The sequence below is a fragment of the Podarcis raffonei genome, chromosome 2 (assembly GCF_027172205.1).
Source record: "Podarcis raffonei isolate rPodRaf1 chromosome 2, rPodRaf1.pri, whole genome shotgun sequence".
Lineage (NCBI taxonomy): Eukaryota > Metazoa > Chordata > Lepidosauria > Squamata > Lacertidae > Podarcis > Podarcis raffonei.
In genome coordinates, this window is record NC_070603.1 from 69,750,347 (window position 1) to 69,776,116 (window position 25,770).

The 25,770-nt window shown below is 48.3% G+C and overlaps 2 protein-coding genes and 1 non-coding gene across 3 annotated transcripts; all 3 read left to right on the forward strand.

Moving 5' to 3' along the window:
• Positions 1-184: 184 nt before the first annotated feature.
• On the forward strand, positions 185-12,381 carry DDX41 (DEAD-box helicase 41). Its single transcript, XM_053377246.1, has 17 exons — positions 185-439; positions 563-676; positions 1,310-1,469; positions 1,559-1,633; positions 1,896-1,956; positions 3,120-3,256; positions 3,977-4,049; positions 5,353-5,506; positions 5,671-5,807; positions 6,466-6,628; positions 7,798-7,929; positions 8,285-8,356; positions 8,597-8,693; positions 9,567-9,716; positions 10,014-10,085; positions 10,443-10,553; positions 11,059-12,381. The coding sequence occupies exons 1-17, from the start codon at positions 416-418 to the stop codon at positions 11,193-11,195; spliced, it is 1,869 nt and encodes a 622-aa protein (XP_053233221.1). The 5' UTR covers positions 185-415; the 3' UTR covers positions 11,196-12,381.
• DOK3 (docking protein 3) lies at positions 12,019-25,250 on the forward strand. The gene is made up of 5 exons (XM_053377255.1): positions 12,019-12,075; positions 15,463-15,753; positions 18,677-18,770; positions 21,883-22,055; positions 24,113-25,250. Exons 1-5 carry the CDS (start codon positions 12,019-12,021, stop codon positions 24,932-24,934), a joined length of 1,437 nt encoding a protein of 478 aa, XP_053233230.1. The 3' UTR covers positions 24,935-25,250.
• Positions 20,698-20,805, forward strand: LOC128409677 (U6 spliceosomal RNA). Its single transcript, XR_008329289.1, has one exon. It is a non-coding gene; the product is annotated as a U6 spliceosomal RNA (small nuclear RNA).
• Positions 25,251-25,770: the final 520 nt, after the last annotated feature.

Consider the following 25,770-nt stretch of genomic DNA (forward strand, 5'->3'; position numbering starts at 1 on the left):
ATGTAAAGCTCGTGAGCATCCCTAGCGATGCTCTGCACGCCTCCTCCGAAGGAAGCCTCCCCGCTGCCCCGGACGGAGCTTGCCCGCTGCTGGCGCGGTGGCTTTGGGAACGCAGAAAAACTGCCCCGCTCATTTCTCCCACCAAACAAAGCAAGGAAGCCCGAGTCAGTTTTGTTTCATTAGGGACACCGTCGTCGCACCGCCCTGCGAGGCGCGGGCTTCTAGAGCGCTTTCCCCTGCCTAGTTTGTCCCTCGGCGCCTCCCGTCTTGCGCTTGTTCTTTCCAAGGCCGTGCGGGGGCGCGGTTGCTTAGCGACGCAGGCCTTTGCGCGCACGTGTCCCTAGCGCCGGTTCCCATTGGCTCTGCGCGTGTTGTCGTGCGGGAAGAGTCGGCGAGAGGGGACTGCGCTGAGAACATGGAGGCCGGAAGCGGCAGGAAGGTAACGAAAGAAAGACTTGCGGCAGGTGCCTCCCCCCCACCCCGTTCCCCACCCCCGTTCCCCACCCCCCGCGGTGGGACAGGAGCTTCTGCCCTTCTGAGTCGGATCTCTTGATTCCCGCAGAGGCAGCGCGAAGCGGAGTCGGAGGCGTCGGGCCAGTCCAGCGGAGGAGAGGAGGACGCCGAAGACGACGACTATGTGCCCTATGTGCCCGTCAAGCAGCGCAAGCAGCAGATGGTAAAGAGGGACGGGGTTGGGGGAGGGAGGGAGGGAGAGAGGAAGAGAGAGAGGGTGTTACCCTCCACCCCCTTTACCCATTGCCCGCCCGCTGCGCTCCTCTGCCCACCCGGCCTGCAGCCAGGTCATGCGCGCGGTTTACTGGAGAAGAAAGTCTCACTTGAGTTTGTTCGGGTAACTTTTAAGGATCGCAGGCTGAGCAGCTCCTCCCTGTGTCCCGTTTTCTATTTTGGCTGACCCCCGTCTTCGGCCTGGTCTCTTAACAGCTGGTTTCCAGAAAGAAAGGAGGGATACCACGGATCGGAACCCTCTTTGCTATGCAAAGGCTGGAATCTTACTGTTAATACTTTTACTTATTTATTTGGCCAGTAGCCTTAAAATCCACATTCACAAGTCAGGGATCTCAAAATTAGCATGGAAATGGGTTATGAGTGGGAGGTGTCTAGGTACATGGAGAAGGTGGGGTGGGGTGGGGTGGTCCACTTTTAATTTTTTTTCTTTACTAGGATTGTAAGCCTTGAGGAGAGTTCTGAAGAGGATGTAAGAGGATTATATCTGAGGACTTGTAGCTAAGGCCTTAGATCCAATGGGTCAGTCTAAGCTCCTAACTCTACCTCTTTTCTATATATTCAGCTGCAAAAGTTGCTTCAGATGCGCCGCAAGGGGGCATTGGAAGAGGAACAAAGGGACAGTGGCAGTGAATATCATGGCGACGAAGATGACATTCCTCTGGGTCCACAGTCCAACGTCAGCCTCCTTGATCAGCACCAGCACCTCAAAGAGAAAGCAGAAGGTAGAGTCAGCATGTTCTGATGGATCTGTAGTTAGGGAGGGGATGCTAGACTAAAGGGATATAACTGACAACTTTGTTTTTCTTCCCAGCACGTAAAGAGTCGGCTAAAGAGAAGCAACTGAAGGAGGAAGAGAAGATCCTGGAGAGTGTGGCAGAAGGACGAGGTGAGTGCCAGGGAATATTTTCCCAGTGATCTTTACAGTTCATTGATACTGGACAGAAGTGATGGTGATTTGGAGGAGTGTTTCACCTAGGAATCCACAGTTAATGCCATTGCCTCCCATCAGTTTCTGCAATCATAAATAAAGCCAATGTGACAGAGCAATCCCCTATAGATCCTTTGCTTTACTCTCCATTTTGCTCTGATGATGAGACCACCTGGTCCTTGACTTTGGGCTTACTCATTGTTTTCTTTCTCTCATGCAGCTCTGATGTCTGTGAAGGAAATGGCAAAGGGCATTACATATGATGATCCCATTAAAACCAGGTAGGTTTTGCAGGCCATTCGTACAATTTAAATGATGCTGTGGGTAATATTAGACCCTTCCAGAAACATGTGATCTTGCTAGGATCCTCAAGAAAAGGTATCAAGATGTGGAGTCACTTGTTTGCTGAGAAGCGCTATCAAGGGTATTTTTTAATTATTTTTTTATTTGATTTATATACCGCCCTTTATTGAAAGACTTCAGAGCAGTGTACAATGTTAATATCCTCCAGATGTTGGATGACAACTACCATCCTTGACCACTGGCCATGGTGGCTGAGACAGATGGCAATTGTAGTCCAATGTGCTGCCCTCCATATGTTGTTGCACTATCTATATTGCAGATATTGGTGTTGGTGTGCAATTTTTTAAACTTTGTTAAACTGGGAGTAGCTCTAGACTGTTGCGCAATTCATAACATAGACTGCAGCAGACATTTTATATTCTGGAAACAAAGGAACTAGTCTCTCTCTCTCTCTCTCTCTCTCTCTCTCTCTCTCACACACACACACACACACACACACACATATATATGTTTTTGTTTGCAAAAGGGATGAATTTGCACTGTGTACAGTCCTTCCCATTACAAGGGGAATATGAAGTGGCTAAGATTTTCTGAAGGGAAAGGGGCTTAGCATCTGCATTTATATTATAAAAGGTATATTATATTATAAAAGGTATATTATAAAAGGTATATTATATTATAAAAGGTACAAGACTCATTACTTTTAAAAGGCTTTGAGTCTTTCATATTGCTTGAGCAGCTGATCTATATTTTTGTTACATTGATGTGGATAAGAATTCAAACAGTGTCCAGCCTCGAGTAAAATGGGATGCTTTTGTCAATGTAAAAATCAATAAATAATGCCACTGCTTCTCTGCATAGCACGTCTTGTACTTTATTTTGTAACTGCCAAGCAGGAAGACAGATTCACTCTGGAGCTGAGCTGTGCTAATGGACTTACTAATTTCCTCCTTTGTGAAAAGCCCATACAGTCTCAGTACTGTTGTCAGAATCACAATCACTTTTTGGAAAGTCCTGTTGAGGGTTCAGCACAGACATAGCTATCTCTGGCTGTATTTTGTTTATTATTCCATTTCTGTATGAGTGCCCTGCATCTTGTATTCTTGTTCCCTGCTGAAATTTCAGTGTGTTCTTTCGCCAGCTGGAAGGCTCCTCGGTACATCCTCACTATGTCAGAGGCCCGACATGACCGTGTGCGTAAGAAGTATCATATCCTCGTGGAGGGGGAAGGCATTCCACCACCTATCAAAAGCTTCAAAGAGATGAAGTTCCCACCAGGTAAGTGACTAAGGTGGTGATTGAAAAAACAAGGAAACCGTTTCTGAGGAGCATAGTTTCACATGGGGGAGTTAAAAGGATTGACTGTCCTTTGAATTTAGTGGTCAGGGCTCTGAGCTGTCCCGCTGATCTCTTTACCCAGCTGCGATATGCTAAGGCAAGGATGGGGAGCCTGTTACCCTTTTGATGTTTCCCACCAGCAACACTTATCTTGGTCTGTAGTGAGGGATGCTGGGAGTTTTAGACTTCTGCAGTACCACAGGTTCCCCATCCCTACTCTTAAGGGCCGCTTCTCATGCTACCTTTTATTCTTGGATGCACAAAGCAGAATGCAAAATATGCTCACATCATTTCAAAAATTCATGATAAAGGCATGCATATACTTGCATTTGGCCAGAAGGATCTACTAATACGTGCACGTAATTTACATTTGACGCTATCTGTGTGAATGTATGTTGTTCTGAGATACATAGGTAATAAAAATAAGCATCACCTGTCCTACAGGTATGATAGGAGATATTTCTGTTCTCTTGTCATCCTAGATAGCTCATTTGGTTAGAATGTGGTGCTGATAATGCCAAGGTTGCAGGTTCTCTCCCTTTATGGGATGGCTGCATATTCCTGCATTTCAAAGGGTTAGACGAGATGATCCTCAGGGTCCCTTCCAACTCTACAATTCTATGTTTCTTTAGCTTAACATGTGTCCAATTCCTTCTACAGGAATCCTGCGAGGTCTGAAGAAGAAGGGGATCCAGCAACCAACCCCCATCCAGATACAGGGTATTCCCACCATGTGAGTGTTGGAGGTGTTTAAGCAGAAGCTCGATTTGCATCCATCAGGGGTTCTCTTGTTGGCTCCTGCTGTGTTGAGATCTTTCATGGTGCAGCGGTTGGATTGGCTGACCTTCAAGGTCCCTACCAACTCTATGATTCTAGATTTGCACAGTATTTTGGGTGCATATTTTCAGTTTTATGGGAATTTGCTATGTACTGAGCAGTAGTGACTGGTACCCATTGGGACTGGCAGGGCAGAAGGAAAGGAAGTCTGTGTCACCAGAGCCAATGACAGGCAGAGCCAACACATTTCTAGTTCTGCCCCCGGTCTCCGTTCTCAGATATATAAGGGCAACACTGAGACTGTCAAAGGCACTGCCCAGCCAAGGAATCCACACAGCAGATAATTAACTCCTTATTGTCAAAGATAGCACTTACAGTCGCTTCTACAGCTCTGGATATCTACACACACCAGTCTAATAGCTAGGCAACTATTCCCTGGTCCATGTAGTTGCAGCAACGGGGGGCCACTCACCCTCTACCAGTTTATGCAACTTCCCCCGACAGAGGCTGCATACACAGCCTGAGACTGCTTGGATGGAAATTTCCCCTGCTCATCCCTTTTCAATCCCCTCCTGGTTCTGGGAGACAGTGGTGCAGGGGAGGGTGGGGAAGCACCTGGTCCCTCACTTGCCTAACCTGCCTCTTCCTCCTCATCTCCAGACCCACCCTGTGCTGCACCCTCCAGCTCTGAAGCTTTCCCTGTTTCTGATTCTTGCCTTCTGGCTGGTACAAGTCCCCACAAACCACTGCTCCCCTCTCCCAAGTCAGACTCCAGCCCCTCTGCTCTGGTGCACACTTGTCAGCAGCCTCCCAGACACGTAAGGAGGGAGGGAGCTGAGTGCTGGTGCCCCTCTCTGGGCAGCTTATATGTAAAAAGGTAGGCAAGTGGGGTTGGTGGGGCAATGCCCCGTTTGCCCTAATAGACAATCTACTGATACTGAGGAATGTACGTCCTGAGTAAAAGCTGGTACCGAGGACCATAGTTGTTCATACATTTCCAGCCTTTTCTTTCTTGCCATGAAGGCTAGAAATATGCTTTCTCTCAAACAAAGGCTGTACGTCTTTGCGTGTTGTCATAGTTCATAGCCACTGAGTTCCCTTCTGGATGGATGCACTATTTAGGCACCTAAAAAGCAGCAGTTTGTAGCCTGCAGTGATGGAGAGTCTCCTCCACACCCATCCCATTTCCTTCCTACTGTAGCCCTAACTCCTTCCAGCCCAAACAGGTCCCATTAACTTGCTCCTTTCTGCCCCCATAGCCTTTCTGGCAGAGACATGATTGGCATTGCGTTCACCGGCTCTGGCAAGACCCTTGTGTTCACTCTCCCTGTTATCATGTTCTGCCTGGAGCAGGAGAAGAGGCTGCCGTTTTCCAAGAGAGAAGGGCCATACGGGCTTATCATCTGCCCCTCAGTAAGTCTCCTGTCATCCACTTAACTGGCCTTGTTCACTTGCTTGGATATTGGGGGCAGAGGGGAGCAGAAGTGTGTAATGGTTGTAGCAAGAGAGAGAGAGGTGCAAATAGGAAGCACCTGGGGACTGTTAGCTGCTGGCTAATAGGGCTTTTGTTTCTGCAGAGGGAATTGGCTCGCCAAACCCATGGTATCCTTGAGTACTACTGCCGCCTGCTGCATGAGGATGGGATGCCTGCCCTGCGCTGTGCCCTTTGCATTGGAGGCATGTCTGTCAAGGAGCAAATGGAGACCATCAAACAGTAAGGCCAACGTTGGGGCCAAATAAAGGAGAACTAGAATTGCAGCAAATGCATGTGTCTGTAAAAAAAACAAAGCAGGGCCTCCCCGCTCTTGTCAGTCACCTATATTTTATCCCAGCCTTCTCTAGCCAGGTATCCTATAGATGTTTTGGACCACAACTTCCAGCATCCCTGACCATTAGCTGGGGGTGATGGGAGTTGTAGTCCAAAACATCTGGAGGCAAAAAGGTTGAGGAAGGCAGGTTTATTCCAATCCGTTTGGTATTCGCTGCTGCTAATTTCAGGACTTTGTTGTTCCATCTTTATTTTAGTCACTAACACTTTTTTTAAAAAAAACCCTTTTAAAAAACAAAATTGCTCTGACAACCAAACTGACTATGAATGCACAACAAACACACATATCTGACTTGCTCTGCTTTGCTGCTTTGCTTCTCCTGGTAAAGCAGTGAGTCCAGCATTCAGGCCCTGCTCAGTCTAACCAGTCCTTAAGGCATTTTGAAGTGCTGGGCTTGCAGAGGGAAGGGTTCAAAAGTGTGGAGGCAACGGGACATTGGTCCTTGAAAGGGGAATAGCCATACTCCTACTCCTGAACTCCAAGTTCATGCGGATGCTACCAGAAGAGGGCCTTCTGCAGCTCTGACTCCTTCTCTTCCCATAGTGGTGTGCACATGATGGTGGCAACTCCAGGCCGGCTGATGGATCTCTTGCAGAAGAAGATGGTTAGCTTGGACGTCTGCCGCTACTTGGCACTGGATGAAGCAGACAGGATGATTGACATGGGCTTCGAGGGAGACATCCGCACCATCTTTTCCTACTTCAAGGTACCGGGCTAGACAGACTGTGCTTCTGCCTTTATCTAATTGAATTGGGCAGTTGTGTATTACCCTCCTCCTGGACTCGTGTGCTTTCTGGTGCCAGAGGCATGGTTGGTGTGCTCTCAGGTAGCATTCCACTAGTTTACTTGAATTTTCCTCCTTGCTTTGGGCACTGCTGCTTCTGGCAACAGCAGTGTTCTCCCTGTCAAGATGAAAACATGCAGACTGTTGCTGGGGACAGGACTTAACTGAGCTGGGGGGGTGTTTGGGTTATGCCTTTGAACTTGTTTTCAGAGCCCGTTATCTACCCTGGAGCTTGGAAAGAATAACAAAGAAGAGCATGCCTTTGCCTCTTCCTTGCTTCAAATTAGCCACAATTTGGCCTTGTACCTGGAATTGAGGGTGGGGTGGAAGACTTTGAGGTTAGATTTGTGATTTCTAGTCAGGTTTGAGGCCTGGCAAGTTTCTCCTTTGTAGAAATTACCTGCTGTGCAGAGAGCAGCATATGCCCAAATAAACACGTAGGAGTTCACAGTAAGTTATCTTATGAATCCCTCTTTTCTCATCCAAATTCAGCCTGTTACTTGTTGCAGTGCAATTGGTTGGACTGGTTATATTCAGGACTGTGTATACTCTGCCGCAAAGTGGCACACACTTTCTATGTCAAGGAAAGCTGGATCCTGTGATCACTATACATAACATAAATGGAGCAGAGTTTGCATGTATTATTTTTGCATAATTTATTATACTTCTACTGATTATGGGAAGGGGCAAGAAGCTATGCAAGACACTAAAGCCCCTCTTTTGACCACTAGAAATTCTCCTGTCCTGTCCTTCCCCTCCTACCCTTGCCCTCTAGCTTCTGAGACTTTGCCAACCATTGCTTTTGCCTTTCATGTCTGCCTCTGCAGCCCATAAGGGCTAGAAACTTGCCTTTAGAAATGAAAGCTGAGATTCTTAGCTAATTTTTTTGCTCAGTACAAAGCAAGGTCCATATTGAGAATTACATATGTGAATAAGATAGTCCCGCCATCTTACCTTATGCATACAATTTCATTGACCCATTTTTAGTGATCCCAGAGATTGCTTGGAAGTGGGATTCTGGGAGGTGTAGCATAATAAAAAGGGATGTCCCTAGTTGCCCATTTCCCTATCATGACTTTTTCCTGCCTTAGGGCCAGCGACAGACCCTTCTCTTCAGCGCCACCATGCCCAAGAAGATCCAGAACTTTGCCAAGAGTGCCCTTGTGAAGCCCATCACTATCAACGTGGGACGTGCAGGAGCTGCCAGCTTGGATGTTATTCAGGTGCAGTACAGCTCAGAGAGCCTGTCACATCACTCTTTCTGTCCCACTGTAAAGGGAGTACAAATGATGATTTTACTACAGCTCTTTTAAGAGAAGTGTTTAACATTCTCACCTAATTTGTGTGTATTTCTTGCAATGTTATTCAGCAGGTTAGCCTGAGAGGTGATAACCTGGCTGAAATAACGCACTGAGCTTTACAGCTGCCTATGAATTTTAACCTGTGTGTTTTCTGTGTCCAAACACAACACGACACTAGTTCATCTGAGCCCTGATCAGTTGGTCTGTAGCTTCTGCCTTTTCTCACACTGAAAATACTGGCACCGTGTGACCTTTGCCATTTTTCTCTTGTATCTAGGAAGTAGAGTATGTAAAGGAGGAAGCCAAGATGGTCTATCTGCTTGAGTGTCTACAGAAGACACCACCACCTGTGAGTACTTATGCTCAGTCCTGAGTCTGAGTCTCAGTGCTAGTTGCATTAAAGGCAGCATCTGATTTTATTCTGAAGCAGGAAATTCTAGAGAAGCAACCAAGTGCCGTTCCAGAATTTTGTGGGGCATCCTGGTTCTGGAACCAAGGGTGGGAGCCTTGCTTAGGTGGAGGGAGTGAATCATGTTCTTTGAGAGCCCCCCTTATAGCTTGGCACTTTTGCTCTTTTGTGTGCGTGCAGGTTCTTATTTTTGCTGAGAAGAAAGCAGATGTAGATGCAATCCACGAATACTTGCTACTCAAAGGTGTAGAGGCTGTGGCTATACATGGTGGGAAAGGTCAGTAAGTGTCTTGATTCAAATCCGCTCTTTATCCAAGGGCAGTACGTCCAGGCCGCAGATTTGTAGTCATCTGCTAAGACAGTAGAAGGAATTGAGAATATAACAGAACTATTGGCTTGCCGTGGTTACCCTTTTTTACGTCTGCCTTCCCCTTTCATTAATATATGGAACTGGTCAGTTGAGTGGAAATGTGCCCAATTTCAAACAGACCAAAAGGCAAGTGTTGTCTTTTGTTGTGGAATTTGTTTCCATTGGGTGTGAAGTGTCAAAAGATCTAGAACAGGCATTCAGAACAAGGCCAGAGATACTTATCAGCCCTTTAAAGGTCCTCTGTGTTTACAGAAATCATTAAACTACCTTTGGAGCTAGGAAGCTGATGCTTCTAGACAGTACAGCGTTGGATGAGTAATATGAGAACAGATATGGAATTGAATGTATTGGTGAAAACCTGTGGGCATTACTGCTGAGCATCTCTCTCTTCCAGTGGAGAATTTAGCCCTACATCCTTGGTACAGAAGCATATATTAACACTGTTAAATTTGGGACAAACCCCTTCTTCTGTTTGATTTTTAAACCTACTAAGGAGAAGCCTTCCGGGGGAAACAGCCCCTCATATCAGCCAGCTTCACAAGTTCCCGCCCTGTCCCTTTCTTGCACATTATAGCTGTCACTACAAGAGTTGAGTGGCTTGTGGAGCTGTTCACTCTGGCACTTCATAGATGTGTCTGTGGGGACAATGGTCCTTTTGTCATGGGATTGTGAATAATTCCCGGTAGAGTATTTGAATGGAAACTCTTGTTGTCTTTGGGTTATGGGTGAATGGAAATCTCACTGTTGCTGCCTCTTAACAGCCTCTGTTTCATCTTGCAGACCAAGAGGAACGGACAAAGGCCATTGAGGCCTTCCGGGATGGCAAGAAGGATGTCCTTGTCGCCACTGACGTTGCGTCCAAAGGCTTGGACTTCCCAGCCATCCAGCATGTCATCAACTATGACATGCCCGAGGAGATAGAAAACTATGGTACGAGGAGACAGGCTTGGCCTGGGATGGCTTTGGCTACCTGGTTGCATCTGTTCATATCCTAGTGAAGAGCTTCTCCTGAGAAGGAGCTCAGGCATGTGGAGAAACCCTTGTAGGTGAACGAAACATCAACAAGTCAGATTTGGCTGACTGTTCTGTACATAGGCTGTGTGTGAGTCCTTGAATGTGCTTGGATAAATGAAGATTGATGCCCCATAGACAACAGAAATCAAAAAGAGCTAAAAGCTTCTCCCTTAGCTGACTTAAATGTAAATATATATGTATGTATTCTTCCAGTTCATCGAATTGGACGTACAGGTCGCTCAGGGAATACTGGCATTGCCACCACCTTCATCAACAAAGCCTGTGGTGAGGAATTGAGAGGGGCTGCTATGGTGGGTAGGGGTGGGAGGTAGACTGCATGGGGGTGTAAAGGGGGTGGAGCTGAGGAGCTGGGTTGGCAGGCCAGAGTCCTAGTAACATAAGGACTTACTGAAGAGCCAGCCAGAGCCATGCTTCCTTGTGAGTCACTGCTGAAAATAGAATCCTCCAGGGAGCCAAGACATCACGGGTGGGTGGTTTGGGTCTATTGCGAGTGCCTGCCTTATGGAGACAGCTAGTCACTTCTGCGTGGGCAAACTCCTTTGGCTTCCTGGAATTGAAATCTGTTGCGCTTTCCCAGAGAAGCCGGCCTGTGTCCATTCTAACTTGCCTCTCTGTCCCCAGACGAGTCTGTGCTCATGGACCTGAAGGCGTTGCTGCTGGAGGCCAAGCAGAAGGTGCCACCTGTGCTGCAGGTGTTGCATTGCGGCGACGAATCCATGCTGGATATCGGAGGTAAGCAAATGGGACAAGAGGCAACCATCCTGTCTGAGGCTGTAGAGTCGGCGGGGTTGACTTCACCGGAGAAACAGCTCAGCTATAGCCAGATTGGAGCAATGGTCTCCTGAAAATAAATCAGGTCATGGTTCTTCAAAAGAAGTCCTTATCTGGTCATTAGCCTCAATAAGGAGAAGATCAAAGTACCAAACAATAGAACCAGACCATGGACAGGCCTATCCGTTGTTTGTAACGAAAAGCAAAAGGTTCGAAATCAAGTTCCAGGCAACCTGTGATTCTGCAGGTGGTGCTGCACTCCTGGTCCCATTACCTCTGACCATTGGCCATGCTGGCTGGGGCTTATGGGTGTTGGAGTCCAACAGCACCTGAAGAACCACAGGTTCCCTGGCCCTGGCTGCAACCGAACCTGAGAGTGTTGCTTAGGTCTTTCTGTCTTTCCCCCCTTTTGTGCCCCCACAGAGGGCCTGAGCTCTGTCTAACACTGTCCTTTTTTCTCTTCCAGGAGAGAGGGGCTGTGCTTTCTGTGGGGGCTTGGGCCACCGCATCACGGACTGCCCCAAGCTGGAAGCCATGCAGACCAAGCAAGTCAGCAACATTGGGCGCAAGGACTACCTGGCACACAGCTCCATGGACTTCTAGAGATCCTGCCATTGGGCCCAGCAAAGAAATGGACTTTGCTGCTGCTGCTTTGGAAGGCCAGCTCTGCTCAAATCCCGCTCTAGCATACTGTTGCCAGCTGGAGTGGGAAAAAGGCATCACAGTGGACTTTGTGCATTTGGGAAGCCTAGTGCTTCTTTGTCACTGTGGCAGTTGCTGATCCTGTCGTGGGATGAAATGGGAGATGCATATAATAGGATTACTTGTGCTTGTTTGGTGCAGGAGTTTGGTTTGGGCACTGCAGGATGGGAATATATAGGAGGCGTGTCCTCTCTGTTTTAAGCAGGCTCGACACTTTTTTTCTTGAAAGTAGCAGGGCAGTGATGCAATAGGCCATTGCGTCAGTAACTACGGTTAGGCTGTGTTGGGCAAGTGCTGTTGTGCTTGGCAAGTCCTGTGCTGCTCCATTCCCCAGCTCCGGTAGTGGTTTCCGAGACATTCTGCGCCCCCTCTCAGAGAGGGACGTTCAGCCTTCTCTGTGTGACCCCACCTGTCTGTCCCCAGCCACGTCATGTGCCTCTGGCTGGCCCACTCTGCAGTTACTCTGCAGCTGCCGGAAGAGAAGGCTGTTAACCCACCAACGCTCATCAAGTCAGAAGTCCCCTGGGAGAGCCTGTGTCTCCTGGGACGGCTCTGCCTGTTGCAGCTCCCTATGTGCATGTAGGCCCCAAAGAGGAAGTTAGCAGGCAGAGGAAGTTGCCAGCGCTATCGTACATACTGACTCATCCCTGTGGCAGCCACAACGGCTTGTGGAGCCTGCAGACTGCCTCGCTCCTCACTGGGCTGCCCCTTCGGAGCCTGCCCCATGGAGTGTCCTGTGAAAGATGGGATCCTATACATCCAGCACCCCAAATTTGGGAAGGTAAATGGGTGTGTGTGTGTGTGATTTGGTGGGTGGAGTGTCTGGCCCCAGGGAGCCTTTGCTGTATGGGTGGGTGGGTTCAGTGGGAATTTTGAGTCTTGTCAAATGCAGGGGAGCATTTTTCCTAGCTTTGCCTTCTTTAGGGCCTGAGATTACACCCTCTGTAGTGCAAGAGGGTGGCTGCAGGAGCTGTCATTGCTTGGCGTCTTTCCCACCTTCTGCTTTGTCATGTTACCGTATTGTGAATTTACAGCCAAACTGAATGTAAATAAACTCAATAACAAATTAAAATGCTATATGAAATAAGGGGTGTACCTGAAGCAAGGTGTGTGGGGGAGAGAGGCGGGGAGAGAGAGACAGAGAGAGCACATAAAATAAGCAGGATTGGCCTGAAACCGCCACTGAGCGTGAGTGTGCAGGTGGTCCTATGGGGTTCTGCCTTTTAAAAGTGGGGGCCCCAGTGCCTGGTTTTTCTCTTGCTGCAGGAGGTTTCTAGAGAACTGGGCGCTTGTACTTTGGCCCATTTATAGTTTGTTGTCAAGGGACTTGCTTGACCAAGGCAGCCATATTGCTGTGTCCTATCTCTTGAGGTTGGGGATTGACCTGGATCTCGCCCTCGCTCGCTCTTTCTTTCTTTCTTTCTTTCTTTCTGATCACGTATCATGTTGCAGGTGTTAGTGAACTCAGCTGAAGCCTCAAGCTCCCCTATGGTGGAATTGACTGAGGTGCCAGAGCCCCCTTGGTGCCTGCCCATGTGCAGCGGATATGGCAAGGTGGCTGAAAAGAAATGGCTCAGTGGTTCTCTCATTTTCGGTCACCTGCCTTTTTAACGTCCAGGGCTAGCAAATGACACCACCCACACCGAAAGGCAGTCACAATTAGATATTTTTGCATTCCTTGGAGGTGTTCAAAAAGTATTTCTTAACATTTCCTCTGTAAGTAGGTCAATATTCTCCCCCCACTCCCCCCCCCAAAAAATAATAATTCCTGAGGCCACACAACAAGCTAAGGTTTGAAATGAGGCCTTTTTGACTCTTGGCTTATGCTCTTAATCACTGTTCTACATCCATCGCACATTGTTAAGAAACCTGGATTGCAAAAGTGGCTATATTGCTTTGTGGCAAACGGCTACTGGCAAAGCGAGACTGAAAATGTCTGCAGCTGATATATGCTAAGGTCTAAAGGGTTCAGGCAGCATTGCTGACCTGCTATCTTGTTCTTATTACTCAGCAAACTTGACTTTACGGAAGTAGCCATAGTTACTCCCCATGGGCACTGGGAAGGTATCTTCCTTCCCCCTGTCTAAAATGAACACTCTAGGGTAGAGGGAAGAGAGAAACAGCCCTTTGGGTGTCTTCCATATTTGGTGTTGACATCCTTCTTAGTCCTCCTTGTCACAAGAGTAGATTGGGAGATAGAGCTTCGCCCACTGATAATACCAGGCCTGCCTTGTATTCTAGTGTACGGGTGAAAACTCCCTTCTTCTGGCAATTAAGACTCTTTACTAACCAACCACTTTAAATAACAAACAAGCCCAACCTACCACCATCCAAACCCTGCAATGTCATCACCAGAGGCACATAAACTTTGGCTGAGCTTGGGAGCCAAGCCAACCATTGTTTCTAGCCACTGCCAGATTGACTTTCTTACTACTTGCTCCACAGAGACAAAGTGTACCTGCTACCCAGTAAGGGGGTTTAACAGAGGAGGAGTGCTGTGCATGTGTGCACCCATGCTTGGCTGCTTGCAGTAACACCTCCAATCGGGTGCTAGGACACACCTCTTTAAAAAAAGATGTTTTGGCACATCTCCACTGCTTAGATTTATTTTTTTCTTGTTAGACCAAAGTGGTTTTTTTTCTCATGGGCCAGCCAGGTTGACATATCTGTTCTCCACCAGCAACTTGGTGGCTACATTGGTAGACCTCAAGCTGGCATGCCATTTGTGCACTGGGAAGATTTGGTGCTTCCACTTGTCCTGCTGCGGAGTCCCAATCATGAAAGAAATTGGACTGTTTTGAAAAGGAAGAGAAAGGGGGTGGGGAAGGCGGAGCCTGGTGTTAGGTGAGCTGGAAGAGAAAAGGGCCACTATACCAACTGTGACTGATTTGACAGCTACAGCTATTTCTGGACTGGGAAAGCCTTGCCACAGTGGTTCATGCGCTAGTTACTTCTAGACTGGATTGTGCTCTATGTGGTTCTTCCCTTGCGTTTGATTCAGAAGCTGCAGCACCATATAACACCTGTGCTCAGAGATCTGCTGTGGTTGCTGATTTGCTGCTGGGCCAGGTTCAAAGTGTTACTGTTTACCTACAAGATCACCTTACCCCACACGTGCCCACTTGACCGCTTTAATTGGCAGAATCGGCACTATTGCAGGTGCCACATAATGCCTGTTCCACATTTGTAAGAATTTGATCATTTCAGGTGGCAGCGCCTACACTTTAGATCGCCCTGCCGCCTTCACTACTCTTTTCAGTATCTGTTAAAAACATTGATTAGACAAGCCTGCCCAGATGCTTAGAAAGTGGACATCATTTGTTTTAGCGTTTTCACTTCTTTATGTTTTAAAGTAGGATTGTGAATTTTCCCGATTTTACTCTTTTATCTTTTGTAAACTCCTTTGAGGGTGTTGTTGTTTTTACAATCAAAGCAGTGTATACATTTTAGGAAATAATATAAAAATAAATATTATAGACCACAGCCCTGAAACCACTACTGGCTGTCAGCTTTACACATGTCTTTTGGGCTTCTGAGGCTTCCGCCAGACACTTCACACACATTTCCAGGCTTTCTTTTATTTCCATGAGGTTTAGAAACTTGCTTTAAAAAAAAAAGTATGATTTCAGCAGCTGGCTGCAGCAGGAGGAGGAGATGCTAAATTCCTGCACAGTAAGCCCACAACCTACACACATTTAACTTGTACACGTTCAGCTTTACGCACTTGGAAAAAATAAATAAAAATGGTTGGAGCACCCAGGGAAAAATGTCTTTGGCAGTCTCACCTCCCATTGTACCAATGTGAGGTGACTATACACAACTTTGGCTTTCGGCACAATCCCCTGTGTAAATTGAGGGCTTACGGTATTTACACAGCAATCCCACTAATGCTTGCAGGGCATGCAGATTTGTGGCTCTATGCATTCAATTGCCTAAGAGAAGTAATCGCCAAAGAATTCTTCGTAACCTCTGATTCCGTATACTGTACTTCTGCTCTTGGCAAGGACTCTACAGGGCAATAAATCCCCAGAGAGGATCACATTTCTGCTTGGGTAACGCGCCTGTTAAAGAGGCCTTTCCCTCTTCGTGTGGATTTCCTAGTGCAGACTGTTGTTAAGCGGTGCCTGTCCCTGATTGTGTGCTGTCACCCCTTGCCCCCTGCTCACAGAAGGTCTGGCGGAAAGTGTGGGCCCAGCTCTTTGCCGACAGCCCTTCTGGCATCGCACGGCTCGAGTACTTCGAAGGGCGTGAAGGGGCCGCAGCAGAGAAGGCCACCCTGAGGAAGGGCGAGCGGAAGGTGATCCGCCTCTCAGACTGCGTCTCGGTGGAGCGGGCAGGCGAGCACAGCTCTCCCAAGGACACCACAGCCTTCTTCCTGAGCATGATGGAGCGCAACTGCTTGCTGGCAGCGGATCAAGCAGATGAGTGGATCGAATGTATCTGCCAGCTGGCTTTTCAGGTATTGACCTCTTCATATCTTCAATGGGAAGGCCCTGTGTCTCGCTGAACCACAGGGAGATTCCTCCTGGCCACAAGTCAGATGAGTGGAATCTCAGAGGGGAGCCAAGCTGCTTCCTCTAGAGGTGGCTTGCAGTTGCAAGTTTCTGGCCCTCAGCGAGGGTTGGACTTTATGACCTCCCAAGTCCTTTTTGACCTGCATTCCATTGACTGAAGTCCTAAATTTGACTGCTATGGTGGCCGATGTTCCCTGCCCAGTTGCTTAATGATAAGTGCTTTTAATTGTGTCTTTTTAGATAGATAGATAGATAGATAGATAGATAGATAGATTCTTTATTGTCATTACACACGTGCAACATTGCACAAGTGCAACGAAATTGGATGCCATCCCTTAAAAACAACAAAAGCAAAACAACAACAACAACCAACAAACCACATTCCAGCCACACCCACACCCATCAATCTCCCAGGTCACACTATCGAGTTACAGCATTCAAAAGGGCCACAGCTCTCGGGTAAAAACTGTTTTTCAGTCTATTTGTCCTTGACTTGATGTTTCTATATCTCCTGCCAGAAGGCAGTAGTGCAAACAGACTGTATCCCGGGTGAGATGAATCCTGCAGGATGTTGTTTGCTTTCCTAAGACAACGGGAACCGTACAATTCTTCCAAAGATGGGAGAGGTTGACCAATAATCCTTTGTGCTGTGGTTATGACCTTCTGGAGCACCTTCCTCTCCCTAGCTGTACAACTGGAGAACCAAGCACAAATACAGTATGTAAGAATGCTCTCTATGGAGCCTCGGTAGAAGGACACCAGCAGTCTCTCACTCAGATTGTTCTTCTTTAAAAGTCTGAGGAAATAAATTCTCTGCTGGGCCTTCTTCACCAGAGCAGTGGTATTTGCGCTCCAAGTCATGCCCTGATCGATAGTTACTCCCAAAAACCTGAATTCCGCCACCCTCTCCACCCGTTCCCCATTGATATGCAAGGGCTGAATGTCCGCCTTTTTTTTCCTGTAATCCACCACTAATTCCTTGGTCTTAGCCGTATTAAGAGCCAGATTGTTCTCTCCACACCAAACACAGAGCCGCTCCACCTCGTCCCGATAGGCGGACTCATCCCCTCCTGAAATGAGCCCTACCACCGTAGTGTCATCAGCAAACTTGATGATTTTGTTGCTGGAATAGGTGGCTGTACAGTCATACGTATAGAGAGCATAGAGCAGGGGACTCAACACACAACCCTGTGGTGAGCCGGTGTTAAGGCTAAGGGCTGTGGACATATGTGACCCTACTCTAACCCTCTGAGAACGTTCTGACAAAAAATCCAAAACCCAGAGACAGGTGGAGTTGGAGAGTCCAATCGCCTCTAGCTTGGACACCAGTCTATGGGGGAGGATAGTGTTAAAAGCTGAGCTAAAGTCCACAAACAGCAGCCTCACATAACTCCCCGGCTGCTCCAGATGGGACAGAGCAGCATGGAGAGTAGTGGTGATAGCGTCCTCTGTGGATCTATTTGCCCTGTATGCAAACTGGTAGTTGTCAAAAGTTGATGGAAGACAGGAAATAATATGACGGCGCATCAGTTTCTCAAAACACTTCATGATGATTGGAGTCAGTGCAACTGGTCTGTAGTCGTTCAAACTACTGATTGTGGATTTTTTAGGCAGAGGGACAATAGTTGACGACTTCAGGCAGGGTGGGACAATAGACTGGTGTAAGGACTTGTTGAAGATCTTAGTAAAGACCCTCGCCAGCTGATCCGCACAGCCCTTCAACACCTTTCCAGTGATGCCATCAGGTCCAGCCGCCTTCCTCAGATTCACCATCCTCAATACCTTTCTCACCTCATGCTCCTCTACCGTGAATGAGGGGCCCCTATGGGCTGGTGGCTGTAATACCGGCGTCTCAGGTGGCTCCTTCTCGAAGCGAGCAAAGAAGAGGTTAAGCTCCTCCGCCAGCAAAGGGTCACCGTCGACAGCACCAAGGTTAGGTTTGTAGTTGGTAATGTGCTGAATACACATAAGGTTCTGAATACAAGGGTTTATATATTCTTGCAAAAAAAAAGAATCTTTAGGTTTATTCTGGGAATGTAGATGGGGATGAAGCTCTGGAAATTCTGGGCATGGCCTCTGGGTCTGAAATCTCCCTTGACGTGATGTATTGCAGCCTATTCTCAACCCATGTTATTCAGAACATTGTCTCGGTGATTTTAATGGGGCATACATTCAAGAAAGAATGCATAAGAATTTAACCTTCTAGGACACTCCTATCTATATTTACTTGAATATACAGTGTTCAGTGAGGCTCACTCCCACATAGGTATACACAGAATTGCTGCCTTAATGTGCAAATAATTTGCGCAATCTCTGTTTTCAGTAAATTCTTGGTCATTCCTGTTGGTTGCCACTTAAAAAGAAGAAAATAGCAGCCTAGTTTCCAAGGATGTTAGATGAGGAAGATAATAAGTTTGTGATGTTCTTTATGCAGGCAGAGTGCTCTGTTAATGATGGTGGGGCTTTAGTAATGGTGAAACTGAGATTGAGCGAGAAAAAGAATGGCTCATGGGGAAATAGTATTTATGCAGAGCTGGCAACTAAGCTCTTTGCAAAGTCAACAGATCCTTGGTGAGACACAAGGAGAAGAAAAAGGGAAAGTATTAGAGCTGAATGGGAGGATCCATGTTTTTAGCTGCTCATAAGAACAGTAAGGTGTGGAACAGCTAAAGGGATGTTTCTGGCCCGTAAGAATGGACCAAGGGTTGATGGGCACATGGTTGAAATTGTCTTTGTGTTCAGGTTGAGGTTCAAAGGGAATAATCCAAATGTTGGAACAAGTCACCCTGCCTTTCTCTGTTTCTGTGATGGTTTTCATCTGAGAAATGCTCTCCGTGCTTCATTTCCCCTTTGCTGTGCTGCACACAGAGGATGCCTGCCCCCTCGTCCGGCTCAGTTGGAAACACACCCAGCCCACAGCCCCTCATGGAGGAGAACACCATCTACTCATCCTGGCAAGAAAGTATGTGCCTAAGGGGCGGGGGGGGGGTGAAGGACCTGGAACAAAACACCAGTTTCTTGTACTACCAAGTGGCAGCTGATGGAAGGAGAGGCCTTCTGGGGAATTCAGGCTTGTAAGGAGCTTTGGTGCAGCTGCAGGTGCTATAAGGTGGTGGCAGTGGGGAACATGCAACCCTCTTCTTGCTCCCAACTCCCATCAACCCCATTCAGCATGGAGGACCACAGATTTCCCATCTCTGCTGCACAGGCCCCAGTCCTCTGCTCAAAGTTGGCCTACAGCCTTTCTCAAACTTGGGTTCCTGGATGTTGTTGGACTACAACTCCCATCATCCCTAGCTACCAGGAAAAGTGGTCAGGGGCGATGGGAGTTGTAGTCCAACAACATCCGGGAACCCAAGTTTGAGAAAGGCTAGGACATTTGTGAAAACCCAAACAGCCAACCCCCATGCTGGCAAAAATGGGATAAGGTAAATTGGAGGTGAGGAACCTATTTCAGCCTGAAGGCCAGATTTGAACTTAATCAACTGTCCGGAGGCCGTATTCCAATGGTGGGTGGGGGCAAAAGTGGATGGAGCAAAACAACAATGCCTTATGAGGAACGGCTAAGGGAGCTGGGCATGTTTAGCCTGGAGAAGAGGAGGTTAAGGGGTGATATGATAGCCATGTTCAAATATATAAAAGGATGTCACATAGAGGAGGGAGAAAGGTTGTTTTCTGCTGCTCCAGAGAAGCGGACACGGAGCAATGGTTCCAAACTACAAGAAAGAAGATTCCACCTAAACATTAGGAAGAACTTCCTGACAGTAAGAGCTGTTCGACAGTGGAATTTGCTGCCAAGGAGTGTGGTGGAGTCTCCTTCTTTGGAGGTCTTTAAGCAGAGGCTTGACAACCATATGTCAGGAGTGCTCTGATGGTGTTTCCTGCTTGGCAGGGGGTTGGACTCGATGGCCCTTGTGGTCTCTTCCAACTCTATGATTCTATGATTCTATGATTCTATGAACACAAGAAAAATTCCTCTGTTAGCACCTCCCCCTGCCCACCTCCACCTTGTCACCTGACACGCAGGCAAACAGCACCCACACATGCATACATACATGCATGCATACGGTCACATATACATGCACTTTCCCACATCAGACACACTGGCATACAGGCATGTGTTTACATGTGCACACACACTCAGCATTTTTCCAGCCAGTGCTCTCTACCTCAGCACTAGGGTGGCTGGAAAGATCCACCTGCCTGCTCTTTAGATAGGATCTCTCAATCTTTACCTTAGCTCCTTAGCGCTAGGATGGGAGAATGAGAGTATAAGGCAGCATTTCTTCCCTCCCACCCCCTCCAGCACGGCAGGTGGAAACGCTGCCTTTTGCTCTTATCTCTCATCTAAGTGCAGTGGCGTTCAGCACTAACACTGGAGATAAAGAGATCCCGCTGCCTGCTCTTCAAGCGCTTGTCACCAATCTATTCAGTTCATCTATTTTATTTAACAAACTCTATATACCCCTAAGTGACTTACAAAACATAATGATTAGATTCTGATCCTTAGAACGTGATAGATGTGCTGACTGAGCCAGTAGTCATGCTAAGCTGACTAATAGTAAAAGCCAGAAAATGATGAAATGACGTGAGATGAACGGGAGATGAGAAGCGCTTGTTGGGACAGGCCTGGTGGGGTAGAATAGACCCACAAGCTGAAGGTTCTCTACTGAATCATTGATAACGTGCCTCCCTTTACTGGTACCCCCCCCAAAAAAAATCTGCCAACTGAGGTATGGCTGCCACGCCCCACCCGGAAAGTGAATCCATAGCTGAGCTGAAAAGATTTGAAACCAGGGGTCCAAAGTTCAACACTCTAATAACTGGAGTCACCCAGCTCTTTTGAGCTGACAGCTTTACCCCACTGTTCTTCAAGAGTGTCATGTGCAGTGCTCGCTTTGGCAGCACATATACTAAAAAATTGGAACGATACAGAGAAGATTAGCATGGCCCTTCACAAGGATGACACACAAATTCGTGAAGTGTTCCATCATAATAATAATAATAATAATAATAATAATAATAATAATAATAGAGTGTCATGTGTCCCTTTCAATGATATCAGCATTAGAAACAAAGGACCCTCTAAAACAGGGACAATTAGAGGCAAAGTGTTCTTGACAAGAAGCGTAAAACAAACAGCTTTGTGTGCTCCTATTATTAGATAGGAGTTTCTCCTTAGCTGTTCCCACACTGTTCTGTGCCCCAGCGACTCTATATTTACTGAGGCAGATGGGCAAGCTAAAAAAGGAGTCTCATTTTGGAAGGATGTAAATTCACAAACACCAGTGGATATTATGATGGGGGAATATATGTCTGAAGGGAACAGAGCAGTTCTAAAACAAAGTACCTGCTCCAACCATTGCGCACTCCACAAGGCAGTTAGGATAGCATGGGAGGAGGAGGGGAAGCAAAGCAGTCCCAAAAATGTCTTCAACCATAAAAAAAAAATGAGTCAGGCTCTTTAGATAGAAGCACAACAAAAATATAGGGTCCTCTTCAGATTTCTGAATCCCTTTCCCACCAGAGTTCCACTTGCTCCTCCCCTATCAGTTTGCTCCTCCCCCTTGAGGAGAAGACAGTTTTCAAAATAAGCTAACACATGTGCCCAGCTACTTAATCTTATTTTTGCAACCTCCGCTCATTTTGTGCAGTTTTGGTTACAGTCGTACCTTGGATGTTGAACGGAATCCAGAAGTCCATTCAACTTCCAAAATGTTCAGAAATGAAGCCATGGCTTCCGATTGGCTGCAGGAAGCTCCTGCAGCCAATCGGAAGCCGTGGAACCCATCGGACATTTGGGTTCCAAAGAACGCTTGCAAACCTGAACACTCACTTCCGGGTTTGCGGTGTTCGGGAGCCAAAACGTTCGACTCGCAAGGGGGTTCGACTTCCAAGGTATGAATGTACTCTGGTGATGTGCAGTTTTGATAAGTTTTTGTTTGCTTATTTTTTTAAAAAAAGTGCGCTCGCAGAGTGTAGTCAGAGCCATGGCGGGGTTGGGAGGAATTAAAACTAAGAACACGCATGGCTTTTAAGGGATTTGTTAACTTTTTGCAATGCCTTCTCAACAGCCTGCGAGTTCCCCGTGTCAGTTTTCCCGACAGAGGCATCTGCAAGATGTCACTTGAAAGGGAACTACCTGATGACGACTCTACCTGAGCACCTGGTGCTGAAGGACATGCACTCCGGGCAAGCCCTCTATACCTGGCCTTATGCCTTCCTCCGAAGATTTGGCCAGGAAAAGGTATGTTGTGTCTGTTTCCTCCTCCAGTGGCCCAGAAAACACCCGTCCTCTACTGACTGCCCTCAGGAATAGCATCAAAGGCAGGGAACATCCTGTCTTGTCCTGCAGCTTGAGGACAGTGGGCTGTGTTAGCAGGCCCTGGTCACACCTTCAGCCCACAGGATGATTTCAAAATAAGCGGACCTGGGACGCAGGTGGCGCTGTGGGTTAAACCACAGAGCCTAGGACTTGCCAATCAGAAGTTCGGCGGTTCAAATCCCCGCGACGCGGTGAGCTCCCGTTGCTCGGTCCCTGCTCCTGCCAACCTAGCAGTTCGAAAGCACGTCAAAGTGCAAGTAGATAAATAGGTACCGCTCCGGCGGGAAGGTAAACAGTGTTTCTGTGCCTTCTCTGGTTCGCCAGAAGCAGCTTAGTCCTGCTGGCCACATGACCCGGAAGCTGTACGCCGGCTCTCTCGGCCAATAAAGCGAGATGAGCACCACAATCCCAGAGTCGGTCACAACTGGACCTAATGGTCAGGGGTCCCTTTACCTTTACAGGGATAGCAGATAAGTCTACCTCACACTTCAGGTGATGCTTCTTGTAGTGTGTTGCTGCTGTTCTGGGAATAGTAGTATCTTTAGTAAATTCACACCCACCCTTTTCTGCCTTGGTGCATTGGGCTAGGAGTTGAAATGCTCACCCTCCCATTATTTCACCATTCACTTGAACACGTAAAAAAATTGTCCATCCACTCTTCTGATTTGACAATCCTGGAGGCTGGTATATTTCCTCCCGCTGCCCCACCCACCTTCTTAGTTTGCTGCCTGCTCCTGGGACTTTTTAAACCCATCCAGATTAGACTCAGTTAGAGCTATTTCATATGCAGAGACCATAGATCAGCTGCTGAAAGCGTGCTGCACATCCTTTGCATGCCGAAGGCCCCAGATTCTATCCCTGGCATCTCCAGTTAAAAGAAACAGGTAGAAGGCAATGGGGAAGAGTCTCTGCCTGAGAGCTGTGGCAAGCTAAACTGGGCAATCCTGGGCTAGATGGAGAAAATATAGTCCAAACAGATGGACCTTTTGCTGCTGGATGCCAAAGACGAGATGACGGCCTTCCATTCCATGCACAGAAGCTACCTGGGCTGACAGCCGAGTCTTGGCATTGGCAATGGCACAGCACCCTCTACCACTCCTGGGGGCAGCAGGCTATCCTGGCAGGCAGGAGGGGGTCGAGTGCAGGGCAGCCTAGCTTAAGGGACTTGGAGGAATGATGGTGGATTGCTGCCCTGCCCCCAGTGGTGAATGGTGCCCCTTTGCGACTGGTTGGGAGGAAGGCAGAGAGACCAGCAGCAGGTGGCGCCAGAGCCAATGACCAGGCAGAGCCACCTGTGACAGGTTGTAAGAAAGAAGGCAGGTTGGGGTTGGCTGAGGGCAGGCTGAGTTTGGTGGGACAGGGCTCCCTTTGCCCTGAATGGACCAGCCTGTGTTGCCTGCCCTCCCCCAGCATCTGCCCCCCTGCTTGGCCCTAATGGTAGGGCTGCCCTTGAGACTGGCCCAATATAAGGCCTCTTCCAGGGTAAATCTCTGCCACGTCCAGCTAAAAGGATTTTGGGTGGCATAGCAAGAGGAAATGTCTGGCTGAGATGCCACAGAGCCACTGCCCATCATAATCCTGGGCTAAAAGGTCCCATTGACTTAAATCAGCAACTTCTATTTAGTCTGTTTTTCTTGGATCTGTCTCCAATGAGGCTCAGCATCAGTAGACAACTACGGGCTGATCCACACCATACATGAAAAGCGCATCCAGTGTGTGTTCAAAGCGCATGGCTTTCCCCAAAAAGGAACCCTGAGAAACGGTAGTTTGTTGAGGCTGCTGGGCACTGTAGAACTACAGTTCCCAGGGTTCTTTGGAGTTCCTTAAATGTTTGTTGGGTGTGCTTTAAATGTTTGGTGCTGCTCTGATTTGCTTTGCCTTAGATGCTGCAGGGGAAAGTTGAGCAGAGATCTCAATGATGGCCAAGTATGAGAATCACCTTAAGAAAGCACCTTTGTGTTCCCCCACTCTCTCCCCAGACGGTGTTCTCCTTTGAGGCCGGGCGCCGCTGTGACTCCGGAGAGGGCCTCTTTATCTTTAACACCGTACGGGCTGCGGAGATCTGCCGAGCTGTCTCAGCCTCCATAGACCGCCAGAAAGCCACTCTTCTGGAGAGAGACAAGAAAGCTGGCATCTCCCCAGCCCAGGACTGTGTGCAGAAAGCAGGGGGCTGGTCCTGGCCCACCAGCCCGGAGAGCCCGGAGGGAGCGCAGCCGCTGTACGAAAGAACGCCAAAGGGAAGTGTGGACATGGGGTACTCGGCAGTGCCTCCTGGCGGCAGCCGCTCCATTTCCCCAGAGTTCAAGCCTTCTGACTCGCCCATCATCTACGCTTCCATTGGCAAGAGCTTCCCTCTCCCGTTCCAGCCCTCGGGCAAGGCAGAGGCAGAACCCAAAGCGGGAAGAGAGCAGGGCTCGGACCACCTCTATGAAAACCTGCGCAGCCTGGAGCAGCAGGCCCTCTGTGCGGAGCCTCTGAGCCTCGGCTACAGAGACTCCCCTGAGGGCAGCGGCAGCAACGGGGGGTCGCCCATCTACGACAACAGCCCCGTAGTGGCAAGGCGCTCCAACAGTAACCCTGGCTTCAATCCCAGCGCTGTGGGGGCTGACCCTACCCCAGACAGCCAGTGCCCTCCTCCCTTGCTGGATTGCCAGGGGCCCGAAAGCGGAGGTGGGGGCCGGGCCAGGGCCAAGGCCAGAGGGGCTGGGGCCTTCAAGCACAAGCTGGTCACTATGTTGAGCCGGGATGGAGGAGCCAGCAAAGCAGCCGGCAAGAACGCAGGCTCAATGGACAAAGCATGATGGAGCCCTCCAGCTGCCTGGGGTTTGGGGAGCCCCTTCCGCCAATTTAATCTCCTATTCCTCCTCTGCCTCCTCCTTATCAAGACTTTGGCAGGCGGGATCTATGTGACCTCAAGACGCAGCTTCTCAAATCGTTAGATAGTGACACGGTGGAGGCAAGGCTGGTTAGATGCCCTCAACTCCATTGTGTCAGCCTTGGTTCCTCAGGTGAAGCATGTCTAGCTTGGGAACAAGGAGATCTGAGGGACCAGGTGGGTGAGGTGTACATTTTGGGTTTTCTTTTTTCCTTTGTGTCTCAATAAATAAATAAAACAAAGTTTCTCGGTTTATCAAGTCCCTCTGTTGACGCGGACTCTGCTTGGCTCTTTCTCTCTTTGCTCTTTTGCTTTTGAGACCACCTGCCACTGCTGCACTTCCCAGGGAGGGATCTTCTCATGGAAACCCCCTGGGAACTTTGCTGATGTTATGAGGGCCAGCCTCACTCGGTGGTGAAGGGCATTCTTGCTTGGCAAGTGCTAAATCCCTGGGATCTCTGGATGCAGGGCTGGGAAAAGCATCCATGTGACATCTTGGAGAACCCATGCCAGTCAGCACAGTATCACATAGCCCTCAACTGTCCTGAAAAAACTGGGACATCCCACCACCTGGGAGCATGGCAGCCATTTTGGGCGTCACAATCTCACCCTGAAAAAAGTGCTTTTTCGGGGCCGTGATCTTGCACGAGTCACATGACTCATGCAGTAGTGCAGCTCTGGAAGATGGTGCCCTAGATTTTCGTCATGACGCGTTGGGAGGCTATGGTATCAGGCTCTCTAGATAGCCAATGGCACCTTCCT

What these genes read in the sequence shown, in the direction of transcription:
- DOK3 (XM_053377255.1), top strand. Translation starts at nt 12,019, where the DNA reads ATGGAGTGTCCTGTGAAAGATGGGATCCTATACATCCAGCACCCCAAA. An exon ending in CTACTCATCCTGGCAAGAAA is followed by an intron (nt 18,771 to 21,882) that starts GTATGTGCCTAA and finishes CCTTCTCAACAG; the next exon opens with CCTGCGAGTTCCCCGTGTCA. An exon ending in GAAGATTTGGCCAGGAAAAG is followed by an intron (nt 22,056 to 24,112) that starts GTATGTTGTGTC and finishes CTCTCTCCCCAG; the next exon opens with ACGGTGTTCTCCTTTGAGGC.
- DDX41 (XM_053377246.1), top strand. Translation starts at nt 416, where the DNA reads ATGGAGGCCGGAAGCGGCAGGAAG. An exon ending in AGCAGCGCAAGCAGCAGATG is followed by an intron (nt 677 to 1,309) that starts GTAAAGAGGGAC and finishes CTATATATTCAG; the next exon opens with CTGCAAAAGTTGCTTCAGAT. An exon ending in ATACAGGGTATTCCCACCAT is followed by an intron (nt 4,050 to 5,352) that starts GTGAGTGTTGGA and finishes CTGCCCCCATAG; the next exon opens with CCTTTCTGGCAGAGACATGA.